Below are 23,300 nucleotides of genomic sequence, written 5' to 3'. Positions count from 1 at the left end.
AATTTAATTAGCATATATCACTTTACTTGACCAGAACATTATTTATATAGTCAAAATAATGTAAACTCAATAAAATTTTAAGTAAAAATGTTGACATAGAAAGTGGTAGAGATAAGGGGAAGGGAGAGAAACTATAAGGGTGAAATTTTTATTCATTGTAAATAAATTTAGGAGGTGGTGGTGCACACCTTTAACCCCAGCATGTGAGTTCGAGGCCAGCATGGTCTACAGAGTGAGTTGCAGGACAGCCAGGACTGTTTCACAAAGAGACCCTCTTTCAAAAGAAACAAAGAAAGTAAATAAAGCAATAATAATGGAACCGCACATGATGGCACATATCTATAATCCCAGTATTCAGAAGGCTGAGACATGCAGATGATGATAGGCAGGCCTGCTGTCTCCAAGGCCGAACAGCAGGGGCTGGGGAGATGGGTCAGTGATTTAGAGCACATCATGTTCTTGTGGATGACCCAATTTCAGTTGCCAGGACCAGGAGATCAGAGGCCATTTTCTTCACTCATAAGCACATGAACACATACACACACACACACACACACACACACACACACACACACACACACACACACACAAAATATTTTTTAAAAAAGCAAAACAAAAAGTAATGTATTTTGTCAGTCTTCTGTTGTTCATGGATGTGTGGAAAAATTAGGGTCACTTCCAGGATGAATTTTGTCTTGCAGAGCAAGAAAGGCAGTTTTTGGTGAAATGACTGCTACTACTTTGCAAAAAGGCCCTTTTAGTTGTTATACAATCTACACCTTAGCAAGTCAATTTCTGAATATCAAAACCTCTAATCAGGAGTCTCCGGAATGAACCAAATGCTAAAGCAATTTTCATTCTGGACACCTCTTCATGCTCCAAGTACTCTCATAACTAAGTTTTGCAAAAGCTTTGAACCCTTCAGGAAGAATTCAGACAAGATTCAAACACTTCAACCAAAAGGTAACATCACAAAAGGCAATTCAAAGCCCAGGCACTAACACTCTGGAATTCAAACCATATGCAGTGCAATACGACATACAGTAGTATTAATTGATTTTCTTCTGCTGTAATAGAACACCAAAATCAACTCAACTTATAGAAGAAAGTTTATTTTGGCATACAATTCCAGAGAGTTAGACTCCGTAATGGCAGGGACCAGGCATGGCACCTGGAGCTGGAGGCTGAAAGTTGTGAGCATGAACAACCACAAGAACAAAGCTGGTAGCAAACTGTAAATGGGTCTAGGCCTTAGGCTCTCAAACCTGCGCCCCACCCCCCACCCCCACCCGTGACCATGTTCTCCAGCAAGGCCTTACCTTCTAAACCTCTCCAAACAGCATCAGCAACTGAGAATCAAGTGTCCAAATACCTGCGACAATGGGGGACATCTCTCATTCATTCAAACCACTACAAGAAGAAGACCCATTTTTTTTTTAAGGTCACTTTATCTCCCATTATTCCTAACGTTTATGTTCCTCATTTCAATGTTTGTTGAACATGTCCTTAGAGTCGGGTTCACAAGTCAGCAGTGGAATCACATCCTTCTGCATCGGACAGCCTGAGGACTGAAGTGGATGCCGCATCGGATAAGCAGGTGCATCAGAAAGGAACAGTGGCTGATACAGAAATAAGAGGAAGCTCTGGGGGCCCTACATGGAGACACAGGCTTTTCCTGAACCTGAGCATGTAAGGTTTGAGGCAGGTCCTAAAGAAGGAGAAATGGAAAGCAAACCGTACAGGCGTGCTGAGAAGGCTCTCCTTTGTGAGCTTGGGGCTTGGCCACTCTTTGGGCTGCCACACTACTCACACTCACTCGGATTCTCATCTCCTTTTGTCAATCTTTATCAAATGCAGCAAAATACCGGAGGCGGGCTGCTTCTGGAGAAAAGAGTTTCTTTAGCTTACGATATTGGATCCCAAAAGTCTAAAGAGAGTGAAGGTCCCGTGATAAATGGCTGAGAACCCTAAAAAGATCACTTTTTCAAAGAGAGGCTTGCAGTGGAGGGTGGCTCACTCTTCTGTAATAAGCCTTTCTTGAGAATTAACTTAGGGCTTTCCACAATTACTTTGATCACTTCCAGGGCCATGGCCCATAGTGACCTAAGGGCTTCCCAAAAGGTCCTGCATGCTAAAGTTCTGGACTGCCTCCCATATCACCACTGGGGAGCAAATTGCCATCACAGTGACATTTGTAAACCAATCAATACAAACTCAAATAACATTGCCATCCATTATCCATCCACCAGCCAGCAATCCACCCATTGATTCATGATCCTATCCCACACCACGAATATATCCTTCAGTTCAGTGACCATACTCCCGTCTACCCCTCTTATTCATCCATTGGTCTTTTGTGTGACCATCTACCTAGGCACTACATACTCACTGAAGTTTTCTGTACGACCCAGCTGGCCAGTTCTGATTCCCCAGCCTCCAATTCTTTCACAGTAGCCTCAACTGTGGCTGGGAGAGGTGAGAGTTTTAAGGTCCATGGACTGTGGATTGCTTACCTAGGTCTCTCTAAAAAGCGGGAGGAGGGCCCTACAGCCTCTCACCCAGGGGCACCTTACTCAGATCCTCCTCTTGTTCTCTTAGCTGGATCCTTCCTTCTACACTACCTACTCTCCAAGCCCTGAGTCTCCATCCTGGGTGGAGTTTTGTGATCACTCAGTCTTCCTTCTTCCTAAAGTTCACACAGAAGCTCAGCAGTTAAATCCAGTGTTTCCTGGTCTCTCTTGCAGCCAGGTGAAGCAGTGTGGCTGAGTTTCAGTCATGAGATGGTTGACAGAATCTCAGACCTTACCCATTAAAAAAATATTTGGTGGCTGGAGAGCTGTCTCCATAGTTAAGAACACTTGCTGTTCTTGCAGAGGTCCCTGGTTCAGTTCCCAGAAGCCACATAGTGACTCACATCTTGAACTCCAGTTCCAGAGGATCTGGCTCCCCCTTCTGGCTTCTACCGGCACTATATACACATGGCTCACATAACAGGCTAGCAGAAACAATCATGCACATAAACTAAAAATAAATTCCTTTTTAACTTGTTTTACTATTTAAAATGTGTGTGTGTGTGTGTGTGTGTGTGTGTGTGTGTGTGTGTGTGTGTGTGTGTGTGTCCCTGCATGCATCCACATGCACGTATGTATGCATCCTTGACAGCCAGAATCATCAGATTCCTCTGGAGCTAGGGTTTCAGGAATATTTGCTGCCCAATGTGGATCTGGAAACTGAATTTGGGTCTTCTGCAAGAGCAGTATCTGCTCTGAACTCTTGAGCCATCTCTCCAACACCCCAGATAGGAGGAGCACGCTTCTTGGTTCATTCTTTATATTTTTCTCTTTGAATGCAAATGTAATGGCTGGAGTCGAAACACCTATTTTGGACAAGACCTAGAGGTCAATAAAAGAGCTTGAATAGCGGACCATGAAAGATGAAAATGCTCTGCTATTTAAGGAGGTTTCCAGTAACTCAGGACAGAAGTTACGAGTTTGATGAGGGTACAGTTCTCCAACCAAAGTCTTAAAGTGGAAAGGCCAGGCCCTTTACATTGTCCTCAAAAGTAGCATCCAGATGTAAGAGAGAAAGCTGTGCTGTCGCTCTCCTGTTCCTGCTCCCTCTCTCTGGCATTCTAGTAGCCTGCCTGCATGCAGCAGTTCAACCTGACCCCCTGGGATTTTCTATACTTATCTTTCTGTGTAAGAACAATTCTCCATCTTGTTACCGCACAACACATTTTAAATGCTATCTGAAGTGTGAGGCCAAATATAATGGTCAAAACATTCTAGTCAGAGAATGTGTCTGGATTTTTCTCAATCCTTGCAGAATAATTCAATCTGGCTTCTTAATGTCATGTGTCCCTCCCTGGATCTTGATCTTGGCATGGTCTTAAGTCCTCTGTCCAGAGCCCCAGAGGTACCAAATTCAGCTTACCTCAATTTCACAAGCTTCGAAGAAATGCTGAGACATGGGTTGGTACAAGTCCATCCTCAAGAACAACTCCTGCTGTCCCTTTAGTCCCCAAAGAAGCAGAAGGGCACACGTTCTAGCATAACAAGTCTTTTGTACAGCTGAGAACTCCAAGGGCTCTGAATCGCTGACCTCAGAGAGTAGAGTGCCAGGCCACATTGCAGGCATCCTAGCTCTGGCCTTCATCCCAACAGGTTTCACAGAGGCAGGCCTCTCCTGAGCCAGCTGGGAACCCTGAGCTGCTCCATCTCCTTTGTGTTTACTCTGCCCTTCCCTCGGCCCTCTCCTTGGGGTTTCCCTGTCCCTTTTTCCTCTGTTTCACTGCTGTCCTCTGACTTACTGTCTCCTGTCTTGCAGTCTGTCCTCTCCAAGCTGAGCCTCAGTGGACCTCAGTGTGCTGCAGCCCTAGATCTCATCCCTCTGGAACAAGAGGTCCTCAGGTCACCCAGCTTGAGTGTCTCCCACACTGCAACACAGCATGTCTCCACGTGCCACTACTAACATACTTCGTGCAGATCATACTGAAAGGACCAAGCAGCCACCATAACAGGCTGCTCAGTCTTCTCTCAGAGATCAGGCCTCAATTTCAGTTTCCTGAGACTTGAGCAAGCAGTTTCTGGGAGAGCCATAAACAAAAGACCATCACTGATGCCCCTGCCAGCAGGGACAGGGAGATAGGATGCACCAAGCCTGGGCCACTGATCCAAGCCTCACACTCAGTTAAGTGTTAGGCCAGCCAGCCTCCACAGCAGCTAAAGGACAAAGCCTGGGACTTGTCCAGGCCTGCCCAAAAATGGATAACTGTAACCCCCAACTAACCCTAGCCAGTTTAAAGTTACTAACATGATTACCACTCGCATAAACCAATCCTGAGTCTGTTCCTATGTAGTCTGTAGACCCCAAGACCCCTTTGCTTTACCCCCTATAAAGACCCTGCTCCATTGCTACTTGAGATCTCTCCTACTCTGCTGCTGCATCGGACAGACGGAGAGACCCGAGTTATCTCAGAACAATGAAGACTGCTTTTGCATCGGATTTGGTCTCTTGATGGGTCTCTGAGGGACTCTGGTTACAACAATACCCCACCCTGTCAAAGCACAGCCCCCCACCCCCACTCCCAATGGCAGACATAGAAGGGCAATGGGTAGACAGGGTGGCCAAGCATGACCGCAGAGATTGTCTAAAAGCCTTTCCCAACTTTAAGTGTTCCTCTCTGTCCAGCCTGCTCCCTCCTAACCCAGAGAATCATCCCCAGAAAAGCCAAGATTTCCCTGTTTTGTGGTCCTAGATAGTGGGATGATGAGAGTTTAAGGCCACCCTAGGCTATGTAATTGGGGGAGGGGGCCAGCTTTGTTCCACAGGCTCAATGTTCACCCCAGAAAAAGCCCTATAAACCTGTCTTACTTCCCTATAGTCCATCCTTTTCCCATTATCTCCTGTAAAATATAAGATTGCCACAGGAACAGTGGAGAACAGGTTCTTTCCCTGATTTGGGTCAAGTATAAAAAAAATCCATGTCCCTTAACCAATTTTTTTCATAATTCTTTTGGAATACAGCAAAACTAAGGCAGTGGAGGTGGACCTAAATAGCACATAACAGTTGTAGCAAGGGCCCAGAGAAGGCCAGGAACAGGAGTGGCGGCAGCCAGGATGCAGGCAGGTGTGGTTATGGGGGAGGTCGCCTCTGACTGGCCCTGGTGATGTTACCTCTCCTTTCCAGGTCTGGGGCACAGGACTCTGTGACTTCTGCACTGACAGCAGCAACAAGAACCCCACTGAAATCAGTGTTCCCTTTCCTCTCCTGCTGTTTGTGCCCCTTACTACTTACTCCTGTGCGAGCCTCGAGCTCCAGCTCGTGCATGGTGCGTGAGCACACACAGAGAGAGACAGAGACAGAGACACACAGAGACAGAGAGAGAGAAGGAGCGAGGGAGGGAGAAAGTGCGCACCCCGCAGGGCAATTGGGCCCAAAACCTGGCGAGGGAAGTCGGGATGAACACAGCACACACCACTCAAGTTGCAAGCATCAGGACTCTTTTTATTCTTTCTTCCCCATCTTGTACACCCCTTCAGGAGGAACAAACAAAATTGTTTATCAAGCACCCAGGGTCAAGGAATGGTCAGCATGCCCCAGGAAGCCACAGCTGCCAAACCAGGAGACATACCAAACAGCAAAACATCCGCAGAACAGCCTGACCTCAGCGCACTCAGAACAGGGGAGGTGGGGGCAATCTTAGAGGGTCAGAGCCATTCTGATCCCAAAAACAGAGAGAGAGAGAGAGAGAGAGAGAGAGAGAGAGAGAAGAAAAGTTTCCTTTCCCAGAGCCTGGGGTCCTGATATAACCATTTACCATTTAACCTCATTGGTTTCCATTTCTTCAACTATAAATAAATGCAATTATGAACAAGAATGGCAAGATTTTCATCAACAGTGTACTCTATCCTCTGCTCTAGGTCTCTGTGTTGGCTTAGGCCTAGTGTAGCCAACATATTTCAAGACAATCAAAGCCGGGCGGTGCTGACGCCCGTCTTTAATCCCAGCACTCGGGAGGCAGAACCAGGTGGATCTCTGTGAGTTCGAAGCCAGCCTGGTCTACAGACCAAGACCCAGGACAGGCACCAAAATTACACGGAGAAACCCTGTCTCGAAAAAAAAAATTAAAAAAACAAAAAAAACAATCAGAAGCCCTCTGTGTTGCCCATCATCACTGCTAGAGACTTATTGCCAGGATCCCAAAGTGGAGGAAAACTTCCCTGCAAAGTATACTTCAATTTTGCAAATCCATATAAGATTAAAGATTTAAAGTGATACCGAAGTCAAAGCAGTAAAATGTTTATGGATAAAAGTCATGAAACTTGTTGGAAGGTGGTGGCGCACGCCTTTAATCCCAGCACTCCACTCGGGAGGCAGAGCCAGGCCGAACTCTGAGTTCAAGGCCAGCCTGGTCTACGGAGAGAGATCCAAGATAGGCACCAAGACTACACAAAGAAATCCTGTCTCGAAAAACCAAACCAAACCAAAACAAACAAACAAAAACTTTCCAGAGTTCCCTTTTAAACTACCAAATAAATATTCCTATAAAGAGATATCAATACAAAAAATTCAGAGGCAAAGATGAAGCAACATACATTTGTCTACCTCTTTCTTGTCTCTCTAGCAAACTTCTGAAATACCTTTGTTACTCAAGTTCAAAAATATACTCTGTCCTTGTTATGCCCAGATTGAGGGGACCCCCAAAAGATCACCACGGAGACCGAATCCCGCATGTAAAAGCAAAGAGCCTTAATTTCAAGCTCCAGAGCTTGGTCCCTCTGTCTGTCTGACACAGTAGTAAGAACAAAGAGTCCTGAGCCCAGGTAGGGCAGAGTTTTTATCATAGCAGTGGCTGGGGTGAGGGGGATTTCCAGGGTCCAGGACCCTGATTGCCTGACAATTGTCTAGGGTATCTGTAAAACAAAAACAGGTGTGGGCTAGACTCAGGGACATCTGGCCACCTTATCTAATGGTTGGAATGTTTGGGATGTCAGGTACTTCCTCATCCCTGGGTGGATCCCTGGGTGGTGTAAGCTTAAAGCTTTTCCTGAATCTGGGTGTTGCCTGCCAGTAAGCCTGTCACAGAAGCTGTGTCTAGGCCCCTAAGCCTGTCATGGCTGCTGTGTGGTCAAGCTGTTTTGGGGCCCCTTCACATCCTACCAATTAGTCACAGATGTATTATTTTCTATTTGTTGAAAATACATATGAAAACATATTGACAATCTAAGGTGTTTAATTTGCAACATACTCAAGCTGGTCACTTAACATCTCTCCAGAATCAGGTCTTGAGATGGGGGGTACAGGACACTTTGAGTCTTTCCTTAAGGCAAGGCATTACATTCAGAAATACTGCTTATAGCTTAGAATTTCTCCCCCACATTGCAGACGAGAAAAAAAAATGTAGCTAAATGAAACATACAGCTAATTTTAAGACTAATCTCCATTGTGGATGAAGGAAAATTCTAACCCTGTGGAATTAATGGCAGCTCGGCAGGATGGCACAAGCATTCTAAAGCATGCTATCCCAGCGCTGAGGCTCAGTAAGAGCTGCTTTCAGTTGGAGGTCAGTCTGGGCTGACTGTGACCAGACCTGAAAAATAAGTAACCGCAAAAAATCATCTTTTAGAGGGGCAAGATGTTAAAAGGCAAATAAAACACAGGCATCAAAATGAAGCTAGCATTTTCATAGTAGGAACTTCATAGAAAGGTATGGCGACAGAAACAAATATGGCTACTTTGCTCTGTGTAGATCAGATACACAAATTGGCAGAGAAGTTCACACTGCCAGCAGTGTTTACACTAGAAGCCAATTCTGAGTCAAATGAAGCCTGTGGGGTGCCTTAACTCAGTGTAACAACTTCGATAACACTCGGGCATTTCACGCAAATTAAGCCTGCAGTGAGTGAGCAAGAAACCACATTCCCAAAACTTATATTGCTAAAGAAAACGTGACTTGAAAGTTCTTAAAGACTATTTACTTATTTCTGACTGCCCAGCTGCCATGCCTGAAACAGTTCACAAAGGATGACTGAGTAACGTTGGCAACAATCTAACCTTAAAAGTGAAAACGATACACACTCTTTAAGGCTTAAAACCGACCAAATGTTAAATAAATACGGTAAAAATCCTGTTTGGGATGTCACACCAATTACATTAAGAAACCTTTAAAGCAACAAAAGGTCTGTTATCCAGGAACTTCACTGTCTGTGTGCTACCAATGGAAGAACCAAGCAAATGCTCCATAAGTGTAAATGAGCCGGATGGTGGTGGCACACGCCTTTAATCCCGGTACTCAGGAGGCAGGCGCAGGCGGATCTATGCGTTGGAGGCCAGCCTGGTCTACAGAGCTAGTTCCACTAATCAAGACTGTTACACATTTAAACCCTGTCTCGAAAAAACACCAAAAAGTGACAATGACTTGAAATGCAGTCTTGGCGCACTTAGACACGGGGTGCTTGGCATGTGGCACTGGAAGAGATGCCCGTGCTGGGTTGTAGCTGCTACAGCACCTGTACACGAACACGAAATAACTCTCCTATCTGGCGGCAATCTTGCTTCTAGCAGGCTTTCAAAGATTTGCTCATCGCCTTCATAGAGAACTCCTTCCGGTCGGGCTCGGATTTCACGGGCAAAAGAACTGTGAAGAACAAATGGAAACGTTTAAACGTAGGGTGTAGGCTGCAATTGTAAGCAAATTGTGACAATGAGTAGCGTGAGCCTCCAGACGTCACCGACCAACTGCCCAATCAAGGTAAGGTTAGGACAAAACCTTGGAACCAATGCGTCAGGGGATTGGACTATGTGCAACCAATGAATTCGGGTCTTTTTTCGCGCCCTGCGTTAACTTCTACGGTGGGAATCCAGCCTCAGTGCGGACTAAGTGGACTCACCGTGTCTTCTCAGCATGGATGGTAGTGCGCCCATAAAGGTCCAGACGAGCTGGAAGCGGGAGTGGGAGTGGGGGGGAACTTGAGCCACCGGGGGGTGGGGGATCCAGATTGGAGAGGGGTGTAACGTTTAAAAAGGGTTATTTAGCGCCCGTGTCCTGGGTAACATGACGACTATGGTACAGTACCTCAGTGACAGAATTTCTATTTCAAGTACCGATTAAACTCTGGCAGCCTTACCTTATAGACGAGCCCGCATGGCTATGTGTTCGGTTAGTTGGCCAAAGCTGAACACAGGCGGGACCTTTGGAAACGTTAGGTCAGTGTGTACAGCTACATTCACAGAGCTCTCTGGGTGGCTCTGAAAAGAGCCTTTGGGGCTTTGTTGCTATCAGAAGCAAACCTACTTCTTCTTGGAAACAGCCTTCTTCGCCTTAGCAGCTTTAGGCTTAGCCGTCTTAGGCTTGGCAACCTTAGGCTTGGCTGCCTTAGGCTTCACAGCCTTGGGCTTTGCCGGACTCTTAGCTGCCTTTTTAGGCTTGGCTGCAGCCTTGGCCTTCTTAGGGCTCTTGGCCACTTTCTTTACACCAGCCGCCGCAGGCTTCTTTGCTTTCTTTGGAGTTTTCTTCACGGTCTTCTTTGCCCCCGCAGCCTTCTTAGGCTTTTTCGGGGTGGAACCTGCAGGCTTCTTGGCCTTGGCCGCGCCTGCCTTCTTGGCTTTGGGCTTGGCCTCCCCGGAAGCCGCCTTCTTGTTGAGCTTGAAGGAGCCGGAGGCGCCGGTGCCCTTGGTCTGCACCAGGGTGCCCTTGCTCACCAGGCTCTTGAGCCCCAGCTTGATGCGGCTGTTGTTTTTCTCCACATCGTAGCCACCAGCAGCCAAAGCCTTCTTGAGCGCGGCCAGGGACACGCCGCTGCGCTCCTTGGAGGCTGACACAGCCTTGGTGATGAGCTCGGACACCGGGGGACCGGTGGCCTTGCGCTTTGCCGCGCCAGCCTTTTTGGCTGTCTTCTTCTTGGCGGGAGACTTCTCCACGGGAGCCGGAGCAGCAGTCTCGGCGGGAGCAGTTTCGGACATGGCCAGAATATAAGCTGCTAGAAAAGTAAAGAAAAGCTAACTCAAAGAGCAAATTTTGCAATGCTCCTTTGCTCAGGCCCCGGGTTTATATAAGCCAGAGCTGGGCTGTGATTGGTGGAGCGTCCAATCCACCGCCCTCTGGCCACAGCGACTCAAGGTTAGAATCCCAAACTGTGTTTGTTAGTCCCCAAATTTTTACTTACTGCTGAAAATAATGGCACAGAAATTGGCAGTTTGGAGTTCCAAAGAAGAAGAGCCTTCGGTTTCACATGTCTATGCGTGCTTTTTTGAATCGCATTCAATTGACCAAAGATATTTATAAAAATCCGACCAGTGTTTACGAAGAATCCAGCAAGCAGAGAGCATCCTGATAGTTACTTGCATGTTTCCATAAACTTATACGAAGTATGCAATGAACATTGCTTAAAAGGATTTGTCCCCAAGTCCCGCCTTTAATTTTTGTAAGAGTAAAAGTAATAATGTTTTTGGTTTGGGCACAAACTTTGTTTCTTACTGTAGCAAATAACACAGGTAAGAGTGTCCGGTTGGCTCCAGGCTGAAATTAACCATTTCAGATATTTCTTTTTAAAATGGTTCAGGCTGCTAGTACTTTCCAAACATTGCTATCTATAACGGAGAATGGAATTTTTCCATTATGAAGGTTTCTTCTTTAAAGTAGGAAGATTAGAAGTCATTGACCTCAGGAGTTGTTGAAATGGCAGGGCAGTTAAGAGCATTTGCTGCTCTTTCAGATCTGCGTTTCTTTCCCAGAACCGCAGGGCAGCTTGCAACTGTCTGTAACTCGAGTCTCAGGGGATCTCGGGCTATTTTATAGATTTTCCCGATCTCAGGCATGTAAGTGGTGCACATATATGTAAGTAGGCAAAACCTCATTCAAATAAAGATTTTTAAAAATCACTAACTTCAGAGGCTAACCAACTTAATTCTAAGTCAAAATTAATTAAATATGAATCTGATTGATGGGCTTTTGTCACATTTCCTAGTCATATTTGAAGACAAAAAATACTTACTAAAGATAATTTACAATAGAAAACTGCTAAAAAAAAAAAAGTTCAGAAAATTATTAGGGTGACGCTATGGCCCTCAAATGCAATTGGTTGAGATGGCCAGTGAGAATTTCAAAACATTTAACAAGCAGCACAATCGGACATACTCTTAATAGTCAAAGCCAATAACCATATTTTTTGCATGTTGAGATGCCAAGCAGGAAAATATTTTAGAATATTATTAAGGGGCCAACAGAGTTTCAAAGAATTTGAGAAAACTAAAACAAGTTAAAGAGAAGGGGAGTAGTGAAGTTTGCTGTGGGGGAAAGTGAAGTTTGCTATGGTGAGAGCTGCGACTTGCTAGGGTGGGGAAAGATGTACAGAATTCTGCATTAATAAAGGACATCATCATATTGATTCAGATGTAAAATAAGTCACAAAGGTTGCAGTTGTTTTATTTTACAATTAAAATACTGTTTCTTTTGACAATAACAATCTTGATGCAGGTTTACTGGGTGGGGCACGCCCATAATCTTACCAATTATGCAGAAGAGACAAGATTAGGACTACAAGGTCATTCATGCTACGTATCCAGGCGCACAATGAGCTACTTGAAACCTTACCTCAAGTAAAAACGAATAAAAAGACTGTCTTAGCAATACAGACCGAGACAAGGACCTAGACTAGAGGCCAACGCACGTTTGATACAGGTGATGTAGGAATGGTGTACAAAATAGCCAAACCTATATAGTAAATTGTGACTCCCAACGTAGGAAAATTTTAAACCATATAAAAGATCGTTTAAAGTAATGTCAAAGATGTAACTTAGAAAACTTAAAACTACTTGCTTGCTAGAACAGGCTAACTAAACACAAAAAGACTATATTAAGACTTAAGAGGGTTCAGGATTGCCAAATTCCAGGATAGCCTCATCTAGAGTGAAGCCTTGAGTTAAAAAGCGAAAAACCATGAATTTAACCAAAAATCTCCACTATTCAAACAAGTTCCAGTTAGGGAACACTCCAATGCAGCATGAAGAATAGGGCAGGTACTTTATATTAACTACTAATCTTAAGGGTATGCTCTGAAGTTTCATTTGCAACCCTTCACATTCCAAAGTTGAGACCGGAAAGGATAACGAGGAAAGAACATATGCCTATAATGTAAAACCAGAACTGGTCTCAGATTTTAAGTCATCTTCAAGGGCTTCTCTATACAAGGGGCTGATTAATTATAGCCCGAGTTGAAAAGCACAAATAAGTGCATTGCTAAAAACTAAATAAGCAAAAAATACGAACGCATATGCTGAGTGGCTATTAAGAAAATGGTTTCTTAAACGTGGGTAGTGTAAATTTGAAAATTAAGGCAACAGCTTGCTTTTGGTGACAATGAAGGGGCTCTTAAAAGAGCCTTTTGCAGAATAGACGCCGGAGAACTTTATGCCCTCTCCCCGCGGATGCGGCGGGCCAGCTGGATGTCCTTGGGCATGATGGTGACCCGCTTGGCGTGGATGGCGCACAGGTTGGTGTCCTCGAACAGACCCACCAGGTAGGCCTCGCAGGCCTCCTGCAGCGCCATCACGGCCGAGCTCTGGAAGCGCAGGTCGGTCTTGAAGTCCTGCGCGATCTCGCGCACCAGGCGCTGGAACGGCAGCTTGCGGATCAGCAGCTCGGTGGACTTCTGGTAGCGCCGGATCTCGCGCAGCGCCACGGTGCCGGGCCGGTAGCGGTGCGGCTTCTTCACGCCGCCGGTGGCCGGGGCGCTCTTGCGGGCGGCCTTGGTGGCCAGCTGCTTGCGCGGGGCCTTGCCGCCGGTGGACTTGCGGGCCGTCTGCTTGGTGCGAGCCATAGTAAAAACAGAGAAAGAAACTCCTGTGGAGAAGCGGTGGCAAAGCCTACGTTTATATAACGAACCTCTCTGCTGGATTGGACAGTAAATTGCTGACATCATAGATCCTGACATGGGATTGGTCCGTGTTTAAACCCAGTAAAAATGAAAGTATTCGTTGCCTACCTCTTGTATAAAAATGTACAAATTCCATTTTTTACGTAAAAATTACTCTACCATATCCCAGGAATTAACATCACAAGAAATTGTTGATTTTTGAAGATCAAAGGATCTTTTCATTATTTTAACAAAGGAGTCATTTGGGGCACAAATTTAATAAACAACCTGAAAGGGAAATTGACAAGAAATTCCTGGCGTCATCAGCACTTCCCACACTTGATCGCACCCAAGAACGGCTCCAACAGTTCCATCACAGGAAACTGCTTTAGAAATTGCAGTTCTGACTGCCTTTCTCTCGACTTTTGCGGTTTTGGCGCGAAAAAAATTCAAAATGGGTGACCCAGCACCTTCCTGTAGTTACAAACGCACAAGGCATTGAGATTTGACTGTGTTACACTATCACTGAAAGAGACATGGCTGGTGAGTGGCATTCATTTACAAGTTACAAAGTTACACAGTTCAAGGTTCGAAGGGAACCCCAGAATTAATCACAGAAACAGCAGCCGGTACAGAAAAATGTATACAGCCCTGGGAGACTAAGGCAGCCTCTGGAATAGCTGAGCCAGTGATGCCTTTGATGCAGCCCTGCTGGGCCAGGAGGCGGCAGGCTTGGTGATAATTCTGTGTGTTGTGCAGGACTTTGCAGAGGTGCTTAGCACGGCCTTTGCCCAGACCCTCCTCATCTTCAATGTAGTCAGATTTGCTTTTGTAGACACAAAAGACAATAAGGTCAGACTGTAGGGACGTGGTTTTATGAAGAGGTTTTGTTTTGTTTTGTTTTTGAGACAAGGTTTCTCTGTATAGTTTTGGTGCCTGTCCTGGATCTCGCTCTGTAGCCCAGGCTGGCCTTGAACTCACAGAGATCCACATGCCTCTGCCTCCCGAGTGCTGGGATTAAAGGCGTGTGCCACCACCGCCCGGCTATGAACAGGTTTTTTACCTGATAGGGAACACCTTGTGCCATCAATATTTACTCAATGTCTTACCAGAGAACCTTACCAGGATTTTCAGAAAAAGGCAAAGGACTGTGCGGGAACTCCAGATTCTAGAGAGGTCTGTGGGAAATATCTCTACCCACCTCGCAGTTGGAACTACCCATCGCTAATGGGCCACCCCAGCATGGCAGTCAGGCTCCTTAGTCTCCCTTTGTTCACAGCCCGGACACACTAGTCTTTGTGGTTGGTGGGTATGAGACTCTCAGGTTAAGAGGGCTCATGAGAGTTATTTCTGATAATGTCGGTGTGCAAAGAGCTTTCTTTATAAGAGAAGCTAACCAGCCTGAGAAGTAGAGAGCAGCAGTTGGTGCCGTGTAATTGACGCTTAGATGTGGCTCACCCCCGATTGCCAAATGCAGTTCTTTGTTCTATGTATAAATGTTTGGGTAAGAGGGATTCAAACCCCAGCCGTGTGCTGCTTGCGAACCCTTTGCTTCTCTCAGACTTGCCACATTTCTGGTGAGAAGTGATTAAGGTTTTCTTCCTCCCAAAAACATCCGAGAAGCAGTGCTCTCGCTCTGTATTTCTTTGCAGTGTGTAGAGATGAAACTGCTGTTCAATCTGGCCCCTCTGCCCTTCTTTCTACCCGGGGAAGCAAGTGCACCCAGACATCCTCTCCTTTACGTTTACAAATAAGAGGCAGAATGCAGAGACTCAAAATGACTTCGTCCCAGGACACACCGAAGGCGAGTCCTGCTTGGTTCCCAAGACTCCAGCTGTTTGGCCATGTCCTGTCTTTCACAGCAACAGAGACTTCCCCCACCGGCCTTCTTCTCTCACGTTCAATGTCAGTGATATTCACCTTTAAAACGGGGCGACATTTTTATTACTTTTGGAAGGAATGCCACATTTAATCTTAAGAGTCAGCTTGTCTTAGTACATTTTGAAGTGTGATCTGCACGTACAAAACAATACATGCTGCTGTTCCTTACGAGAGTGTATTTTCATTGAGTTACTAGGTTGTAAGTGACTGGTGTGGGAATCTTGTCGAAAAGGCTCAACAACCCCCTTTCCTTGCAACAGATATTTTCAAACCAAGAAGCATTCTATCTGTGGACACAGAAAAAGCCCTGGATAAACTATCTGAAATCTTCAAACATAGAAATCTTGGGTCTCATTCTCTCTCATCTGATTCTCTAATGAAGAGTTCAAAACAAAAAAAGAAAGATTTCATCTACCTTTAGGTTCCATGCCTGTGGCCTTGAAATTAAACTGACAAAAGGCACATTAACAGGGGAAATTATTTAATTTCATGAGATATACAGAGAAAAGCTTTGCAGCAAAACCAGAAAAGTCAACCATGCAGCTTATCAGCTATTCTAAGGGTCTGGGGATTTAAGATAAATACAGGAGAAAACTAATAACGGGAAAGGTAACCTAATGAGAATCCTCCCTGAGAGTGTTGTGATCTGGTATGTCACAGACTACTTAGGAGCTGGAGAGATGGCTGAGTGGTACATGCAGGGAAAATCCCAATGTACATAAAACACGATGAATAAAAAGGGAAACCTGGTCTACCAAGTGTTCCACCCAGTAGTCGTTTTTGGTTTTTGTTTTGTTTTTGTTGTTTTGTTGCATTGACCGTGACTTAAATCTTGGTACTATTCTTGATGAGGCTCAGAGTTCAATACTAAAAGAGTGGCAGGCTTGAGAAAGAAATGTCTAGCATTCTCCCACCCTCCTGTATCCTTTCCTCTCAAACCTCGTTACTGGAACCAGAATTCCTCTTCAACAAACCAGGAAATAGAAACTAGAGTTGCAGTCCTCCAAAGCAAGACATTAATGTGAAAGTTCATTCTTCCCTTTCTCCTTTGCAGAGCCTCATTCCATACCGGTGAGGAGACTGCTGAACACAGGTCAAGAACCTGGAAGAACAGGCCTTGCTGGAACTTCCCTTTGCGCTAAAACCATTAGGTCAGATGTTGGATGGAGTTGCATCTCCACACAGCTTGTAATCTATTCCATACCATAAACTTAAAACACACAAGTGGGTATTCTCCTCGCGAGCTTAAATCACAATCGTGTTAGTTGCCTGCCTGTGTACCTCTTGTGTACCACATACATACTAGTGCCCTTGGATGCCCTAAGAGGGCTCCAGGTACCCTGAAAGTTACAAACGGTCCAGTGCTACAATGTCATTGCTAGGAATAGAAGCATGCAGTTAGGCTCATAACTGCTGGGACCTGACATTCTCGTCACTAAAAAGTTTAAGATAAATCTTAAGGCAAACTAATAGAGCTCCTATCTAGTATTTATGATGGGTTGTCTGAGAATAAGTTAATACAAGTTATTATGCTTTTAGTATTCTGTAAGGCCCCTTGTAGTTGACTCTTCGTGAAAACAGCCTCTCAAGTGAGAAGGTGGTGGCTCTGAAAAGAGCCTTTGGAAAAAGCAAACGCAGAGAAAACCTTACGCCCTCTCCCCGCGGATGCGGCGGGCCAGCTGGATGTCCTTGGGCATGATGGTGACCCGCTTGGCGTGGATGGCGCACAGGTTGGTGTCCTCGAACAGACCCACCAGATAGGCCTCGCTCGCCTCCTGCAGCGCCATCACGGCCGAGCTCTGGAAGCGCAGGTCGGTCTTGAAGTCCTGCGCGATCTCGCGCACCAGGCGCTGGAACGGCAGCTTGCGGATCAGCAGCTCGGTGGACTTCTGGTAGCGCCGGATCTCGCGCAGCGCCACGGTGCCGGGCCGGTAGCGGTGCGGCTTCTTCACGCCGCCGGTGGCCGGGGCGCTCTTGCGGGCGGCCTTGGTGGCCAGCTGCTTGCGCGGGGCCTTGCCGCCGGTGGACTTGCGGGCGGTCTGCTTGGTGCGTGCCATGACCTCAGAGCTGAGCACAGTGGAGTGGGCTCGGAGGAAGGCTTATTTATAATCAGAATCTGAAGCTGATTGGACGAGAGTACACTGGGCCTACTCAACTATAAAGGGATTGGTCCATTGCGCACGCGCGTTTGCCGCGCCGCCGCCGCCCTTTCTCCCCCGCCCCCACCCCACCCCCGGGCAATCCTGCGCTTAAGTCTGAAATGTAGGTTTTAAAATCGTCACCCAGTACCCCCTGCACTCGGGACACTGAGGCAGGAGAATCGCTACTAGATGAAGACCAACCTGAATTATATAGTGACAGGCCTTGTCTCAAAAAAATGTTTGCACATCCTTTGATACTTCGTGATCTATGGCCTGTTTCTTTATTTCAAAGGTATAGGTTGTTTTATGCATGCTTCCTCCGATAGACATATGTGCTAGTGGCAGTTTTTCCTAAAAAGTACACTAAAGCTGGGTAAATAATATGCCAGGTAATGTGCCCACGCTAGTACCGCTGGTAATTAGTATGCTCTCAAATATTTTACTTTTATTTTGGCCCTTCAAAATTCAATATAGTGTATATGTCAATTATTGGCCTACTAAAATTCCAATTCAGCAGAAGGAAAATATTTGCTAATGGCCACCATCAGTGTCCATGCACATTTCAATACTCAAGTTATTTCAAATTTTTCATCGATAAAAAAATTTATAGGTGAGGAATTCAAGGAACAATTTAAGTGTCTAATTACCTAGTTTCCCACCAAAAACAACCCTATTGTCAAAATTTTTAAATGCAAAGGAATGGCCTTAAGATTGTAATCAAAGTATGACGTGAGATATTAAAGAACGATTTAAATATTTAAAGCAAAAACTAGTGTATTTGAATGTTTTCAAACTTATGTGGAGGGATTATGAAGTTTGGGAGGAACATTAAACAAAAAGCCGTTCAAATTGGCAAATCGATTCTCTCATTCAGTGTAGTTTCTTCAAACACTATTTACACAAAAGCACTGATTCTGGTGTGGGAAGCTATGGGTTGGTTAACTGTCAAATTGACTCAACGACCAAGAGGGGGAAATGAACTATCCTCCCACAGTAAGACTTAAAACCTAATGGCTAACTATAAGACACTTGGCTAGAGGAAATTGCATAGTTACACAGCCAAAAAATGTTCAGTTCTTTAAGGACAGTGTGGGTGGCTCTGAAAAGAGCCTTTGGTCTGTTTTTGAAGTGGCTTTGGTCAAATGCCTCATTTTCCCTTGGCCTTGTGGTGGCTCTCGGTCTTCTTGGGCAGCAGCACCGCCTGGATGTTGGGCAGGACGCCGCCCTGCGCGATGGTCACGCGGCCCAGCAGCTTGTTGAGCTCCTCGTCGTTGCGGATGGCCAGCTGCAGGTGGCGCGGGATGATGCGCGTCTTCTTGTTGTCGCGGGCTGCGTTGCCGGCCAGCTCCAGGATCTCGGCCGTCAGGTACTCCAGCACGGCCGCCAGGTAGACCGGGGCGCCGGCGCCCACCCGCTCCGAGTAGTTGCCCTTGCGGAGGAGCCGGTGCACGCGGCCCACGGGGAACTGCAGGCCGGCGCGGGACGAGCGGGTCTTGGCCTTGGCGCGAGCCTTGCCGCCCTGCTTGCCGCGTCCAGACATGGTGAACACACAGTAGCCGTTACCAACTGGGTGCATGAGAACCGCAAGACCTTCGGCCTTATAGTCTTCTCTGGGCGCGAAAAAGAACCCGTGCGATTGGCTGTCTTTTTCCTTTCGTTTAGGCCAATGAGAAGCGTTTGTGCCGACCTGCACACTTTGATTGGGCAAGACTCCGGATGACATCATCAAAATAGCACTCAATCAGAAGTGTTCTTTTCTCAGCCTCATTTGAATAACGCCCTTATAAAAAGGGAAGTTACGTGCTGACTCGGTGCTACAGTTCCTGTAGTTGCTGTCTCAAGATGCCCGAGCCAGTGAAGTCCGCCCCCGCCCCGAAGAAGGGCTCCAAGAAGGCCGTGACCAAGGCCCAGAAGAAGGACGGCAAGAAGCGCAAGCGCAGCCGCAAGGAGAGCTACTCGGTGTACGTGTACAAGGTGCTGAAGCAGGTGCACCCCGACACGGGCATCTCGTCCAAGGCCATGGGCATCATGAATTCGTTCGTCAACGACATCTTCGAGCGCATCGCGGGCGAGGCGTCGCGCCTGGCGCACTACAACAAGCGCTCGACCATCACGTCCCGGGAGATCCAGACGGCCGTGCGCCTGCTGCTGCCCGGGGAGCTGGCCAAGCACGCCGTGTCCGAGGGCACCAAGGCCGTCACCAAGTACACCAGCTCCAAGTGAGCGGCGGACCTCACCGTAACCCAAAGGCTCTTTTCAGAGCCACCCACGGTTTCAGCGGAAAAAGCTGTTAGCACACGGCCTCCCTTCCTGTGGTCGGTTTGGGATCCTGGACGTGGGGTCTTAAGGTAAGCTTGCGTTTATTAGCTCTGCCGTGACCCCTCCCCACTCCAAACCTCGGTTTTCCAGTACATGAGTCTCCAAGGGTCCTTCCGGGGCGCTCCGCCTCTTCTACCTCTCCAATAATGGAGGAAAACGAGGACGATGGAGGGAACAGCCGGTAACTCCGTTTCGTTCCTGGACCAAGCTGAAAACCAGAGTGGGCGGCGGGTAAGAACTGCGGTCATCTTCCCTAAAGGGGATGCTGTTGGCAGTGAAATAAATCCTTTGCTGGGAGAGGCGGCACCAACACTGACACGCAGGCGCTAAGTAAATACTGACTTGAAGGGTCAGTCAGTACTCCTGCCCGGGGAGGGCCTTTGAGATTCGAGCCTTGTCTACAGCGATTTACTCTCCGTGTATCCGGTTTAGTTTGTTCTAGGACTCGACCAGGGAATATTGTAAGCGAGTGGCCCCCTGGGTTGATGTCTGTATTTCCAGGATAAGAGATCGGGAAAGAGATCCATCGAGATGCGTTTTCACTTGTTACCTATCAAGACGCAGGTGTAAGAACTGAAGAAAAGGAAGCTTCAGCCCAGGTTGGCTTAGGAATGGGAAGAGACTAGTCTTGAGCTCTAGCTTTATTGCCCACTGGGTAATCCTCAGTAGAATAAATATAGTTAGCACCTCATACACCCGCAGAGTAGAAGGCATCACCGGTTTGGTTTTGTTTCCCAAAACGACCAATAAGTCTCACTTTCTCCCACTTAACGATTTTTCAAGACATTAAAGCACATCTTTTAGTGTTTTTCTTGTTATCACCAAAGCCGCCCTTTTTCATAAGGTCCCTGGTTCGGTTCCCAGCACCCATGTCAGGTGTCTCACAATCACCTGTAGCTCCAGCTCCTTCGGGGCATCCCACACCCACTTCTGACTTAGGGCACCCACACGTGGCATACATTCACAGTTAGACACCAATAAAAATGAAATGAAAGATCCAATAATCAAATGTACCAACTAGGCTTTAATTAGGATGCTTGTATCTGAGGACTATAAGGGAAATTCTAAAACCTAAAAGAAATTATGAAAAAGGCTGATTACTAAGGATCATTATCATAATTCTGTAATATGATTTATAACTTGGTTCAGCAATAGCCAAATACACTCTAGTTTTCTATTTCTTTATAAAAATTCGAGATTTTAAGTATGCCAACTACAATCATGTGCTTGTATCTGGAATTAAACTTGTTGGAATTTCTACTTTATGTCCTTTAATTTTGGAATCATGGTTAGAGGCTAGAAAGTTTAAAAAAAATATATCTATTTTATTTCCACAATATTGTAACCAAATTTTATCTCTTTGCTCTTTAATTCTGAAGCAGGGAGGGGGAAGAAAAAATTAAATTTAAATTTAAAAGCAAAAACACATTTGAGGGCATGTAACATTGAATTCCTCAAAGGTATTCTCTAGAATTCACTCCGACAGAACTTGGAAATTTTAACACAGTTCAAATTGTCAAGGATTCTGACCCAGGATCTCAGTGTTTGGATGGACATAAAATATGACCTTAAAATTTGTAATAGAAGACTTTCATGTGTGTAGGAACTGTCACCCGAAGAGAAGAGAAAGAAGAAAATCTACAGGTGTGACTAAGCAGATACATCTAACCCTCCAAAATATGGCCCTCATGTCCTCCTCTGCCTCTGCAAAATGAGGCAAAGTCACACCTTTTAGACCCTTGGTGACTTAGGGAAAACGTCTGATGACTCAAGGCCACAGAGGTAGTAAGTCACTTTGACACTGCAGTCATGGACAAGTCAAATGGACCTCGTTACTTTATCTTCAGTTAAGGGTGAAAACCATGCTGTTTGCAGGGAGCTTCATAATCAAAGAAGCCAATTTCTACAGCAGAAAAAATAAGTAAATATTACATGGAGTTTCCCTGTGTCCCGCCCAACCCTGAGGCCCCGCAGCCGCTTATAGAATAACCACTCAGAGGCTTATATTAATTACAAACTGTATGGCGTATGGCAGGCTTCTTGCTGGCTAGCTCTTTCATCTTCAATTAACCCATAACTATTAATCTATGTATCGCCACGTGTTACGTGGCTTTGCCTGAGTCCCATTACATGTTGCTCCTTGGGCAGTGGCTGGCGTCTCCCCTTCCTCTCCTTTCTCCTTTCACTGTCTCTCTTGGATTTTCCCGTCTGGCTCCATCCTGCCCTGCCATAGGCCAATGCAGCTTTATTTATCAACCAACTGGAACAACACATATTCACAGTGTACAGAAAGACATCCCACAGCAATTACAGATTAAGTCAAAATGAATATTACAGAAAAGAACGAAATTGGAGCTGCCCCTACAGAGGGAATGATGCTCCTACCAGAAGCCATAGTTGTCTAAAAATAAAAGACCCAGTGCCAGATGTGGGATACCTCTACTTGAGTTGTTGGGCAGAGGTATACTGGAGACACACACACACACACACACACACACACACACACACACACACACAAATACACCTATTGCTATTGCTTTTGGTTGCCCATCACAACTTGATGGTAAGAACCAACTTGTACAGCAAGATATACCCATGGGTGTAATAAGGGCACAAATAGTATGGGGAAAACCATTTTCTTATTGGATTTGGCTCATGAGCCCTCGCCCCTAAGGAGGTATGAGCCACTGATAGCTTCTGGGAGAGGGGGACATTTTTCTTTAACGGTGTGTACCCTGGTAGATTGACCACACTCCAAAGGATGGCCCCACACCCAGGAGCACATGAATTGGACTCCATGGGTTAGATTTTAAAGTGGGCACACAAAATTTCAGGAGTATGGAGGTGGAAGTGGATTTGTAAAGAGTTATGTGTAGTGGGAAGAAGTAAATGTGATCAAAATGTATTGTACGAAGTGCTCATAAGATTAATAAAACTATTTTTAAAAAATGGTTTGGCCATTTTTTAAGAATACCACACGATGTGTATTGACATATGTTCTTAGTCCAAATCATACTCACATGCTTAATTTTTAAAACTGTTTTTCACATTTCATTCCACTCTTGCAGACCCAGAATCAACAATATTGAAACAGGCATCATTTGGGGAGATATGTGACCAATTTTTAAGTAATCCCAGCAAAAGTCTGCAGCCACTGAAGTTCACTGATCCATGGTGGGGAAGAAGAAAAGCAGGGTATGTGTGTGTGGGTGTGTGTGTCTGTGTGTAGAGCAGTACTACTAGGCAACACAGCGTGAATATTTAGATAAAATTCCTGTTTGGGGATTTCTTCTGGTTACTATTCCATTACATGTCAATCCAAAACTTGGTGACATAAAACCAGCATATATCAGAATCCCGGATTAGTTTGTATCATAACCCTGGATTCTGAGGTCAGTGATTAGGACAGAACTCAACTGGAATCTGTGAGATTTGCAGACTCAGCTGGAACGTGGCTTGAGTTCACAGCACACCTGTCCACACGTACCTGACAACCGCTGTTGACAGTGGACTGGGACTCTCAGACAGACAACCCACCACTATGGTGACCTCCTACAGAGAGTCAGAGTCACTGTGTGATAGCTCAAGTTGGGGAAAATGAGT

The 23,300-nt window shown here is 45.9% G+C and overlaps 5 protein-coding genes across 5 annotated transcripts in view; 1 reads left to right on the top strand and 4 right to left on the bottom strand.

The window, feature by feature from the left end:
* Window positions 1–23,300, bottom strand: part of LOC128103270 (uncharacterized) — a 74,495-nt gene that overhangs the window by 21,519 nt on the left and 29,676 nt on the right. The window contains exon 4 of the mRNA XM_052727491.1: window positions 16,966–17,297. Within this exon, the coding sequence (XP_052583451.1) occupies window positions 16,966–17,297 (332 nt within the window). The remainder of the gene's footprint in view (window positions 1–16,965; window positions 17,298–23,300) is intronic.
* H1-5 (H1.5 linker histone, cluster member) lies at window positions 9,741–10,465 on the bottom strand. The gene has a single exon (XM_052727478.1). The coding sequence runs from the start codon at window positions 10,463–10,465 to the stop codon at window positions 9,794–9,796; it is 672 nt and encodes a 223-aa protein (XP_052583438.1). The 3' UTR covers window positions 9,741–9,793.
* LOC128103259 (histone H3.1-like) lies at window positions 12,864–16,877 on the bottom strand. The gene has a single exon (XM_052727480.1). It carries the CDS (start codon window positions 13,432–13,434, stop codon window positions 12,910–12,912), a length of 525 nt encoding a protein of 174 aa, XP_052583440.1. The 5' UTR covers window positions 13,435–16,877; the 3' UTR covers window positions 12,864–12,909.
* Window positions 18,471–18,930, bottom strand: LOC128103262 (histone H2A type 1-B). The gene has a single exon (XM_052727483.1). The coding sequence runs from the start codon at window positions 18,916–18,918 to the stop codon at window positions 18,526–18,528; it is 393 nt and encodes a 130-aa protein (XP_052583443.1). The 5' UTR covers window positions 18,919–18,930; the 3' UTR covers window positions 18,471–18,525.
* Window positions 19,221–19,647, top strand: LOC128103268 (histone H2B type 1-C/E/F/G/I-like). The gene has a single exon (XM_052727488.1). The coding sequence runs from the start codon at window positions 19,221–19,223 to the stop codon at window positions 19,599–19,601; it is 381 nt and encodes a 126-aa protein (XP_052583448.1). The 3' UTR covers window positions 19,602–19,647.

Source organism: Peromyscus californicus, unplaced genomic scaffold (assembly GCF_007827085.1).
Source record: "Peromyscus californicus insignis strain IS unplaced genomic scaffold, ASM782708v3 Scaffold_8__1_contigs__length_139910024, whole genome shotgun sequence".
Lineage (NCBI taxonomy): Eukaryota > Metazoa > Chordata > Mammalia > Rodentia > Cricetidae > Peromyscus > Peromyscus californicus.
The sequence above is the reverse complement of the archived record's forward strand: the minus strand, read 5'-3'. Positions and strand labels throughout refer to the sequence as shown.

What these genes read in the sequence shown, in the direction of transcription:
- H1-5 (XM_052727478.1), bottom strand. Translation starts at nt 10,465, where the DNA reads ATGTCCGAAACTGCTCCCGCCGAGACTGCTGCTCCGGCTCCCGTGGAG.
- LOC128103259 (XM_052727480.1), bottom strand. Translation starts at nt 13,434, where the DNA reads ATGTCAGGATCTATGATGTCAGCAATTTACTGTCCAATCCAGCAGAGA.
- LOC128103262 (XM_052727483.1), bottom strand. Translation starts at nt 18,918, where the DNA reads ATGTCTGGACGCGGCAAGCAGGGCGGCAAGGCTCGCGCCAAGGCCAAG.
- LOC128103268 (XM_052727488.1), top strand. Translation starts at nt 19,221, where the DNA reads ATGCCCGAGCCAGTGAAGTCCGCCCCCGCCCCGAAGAAGGGCTCCAAG.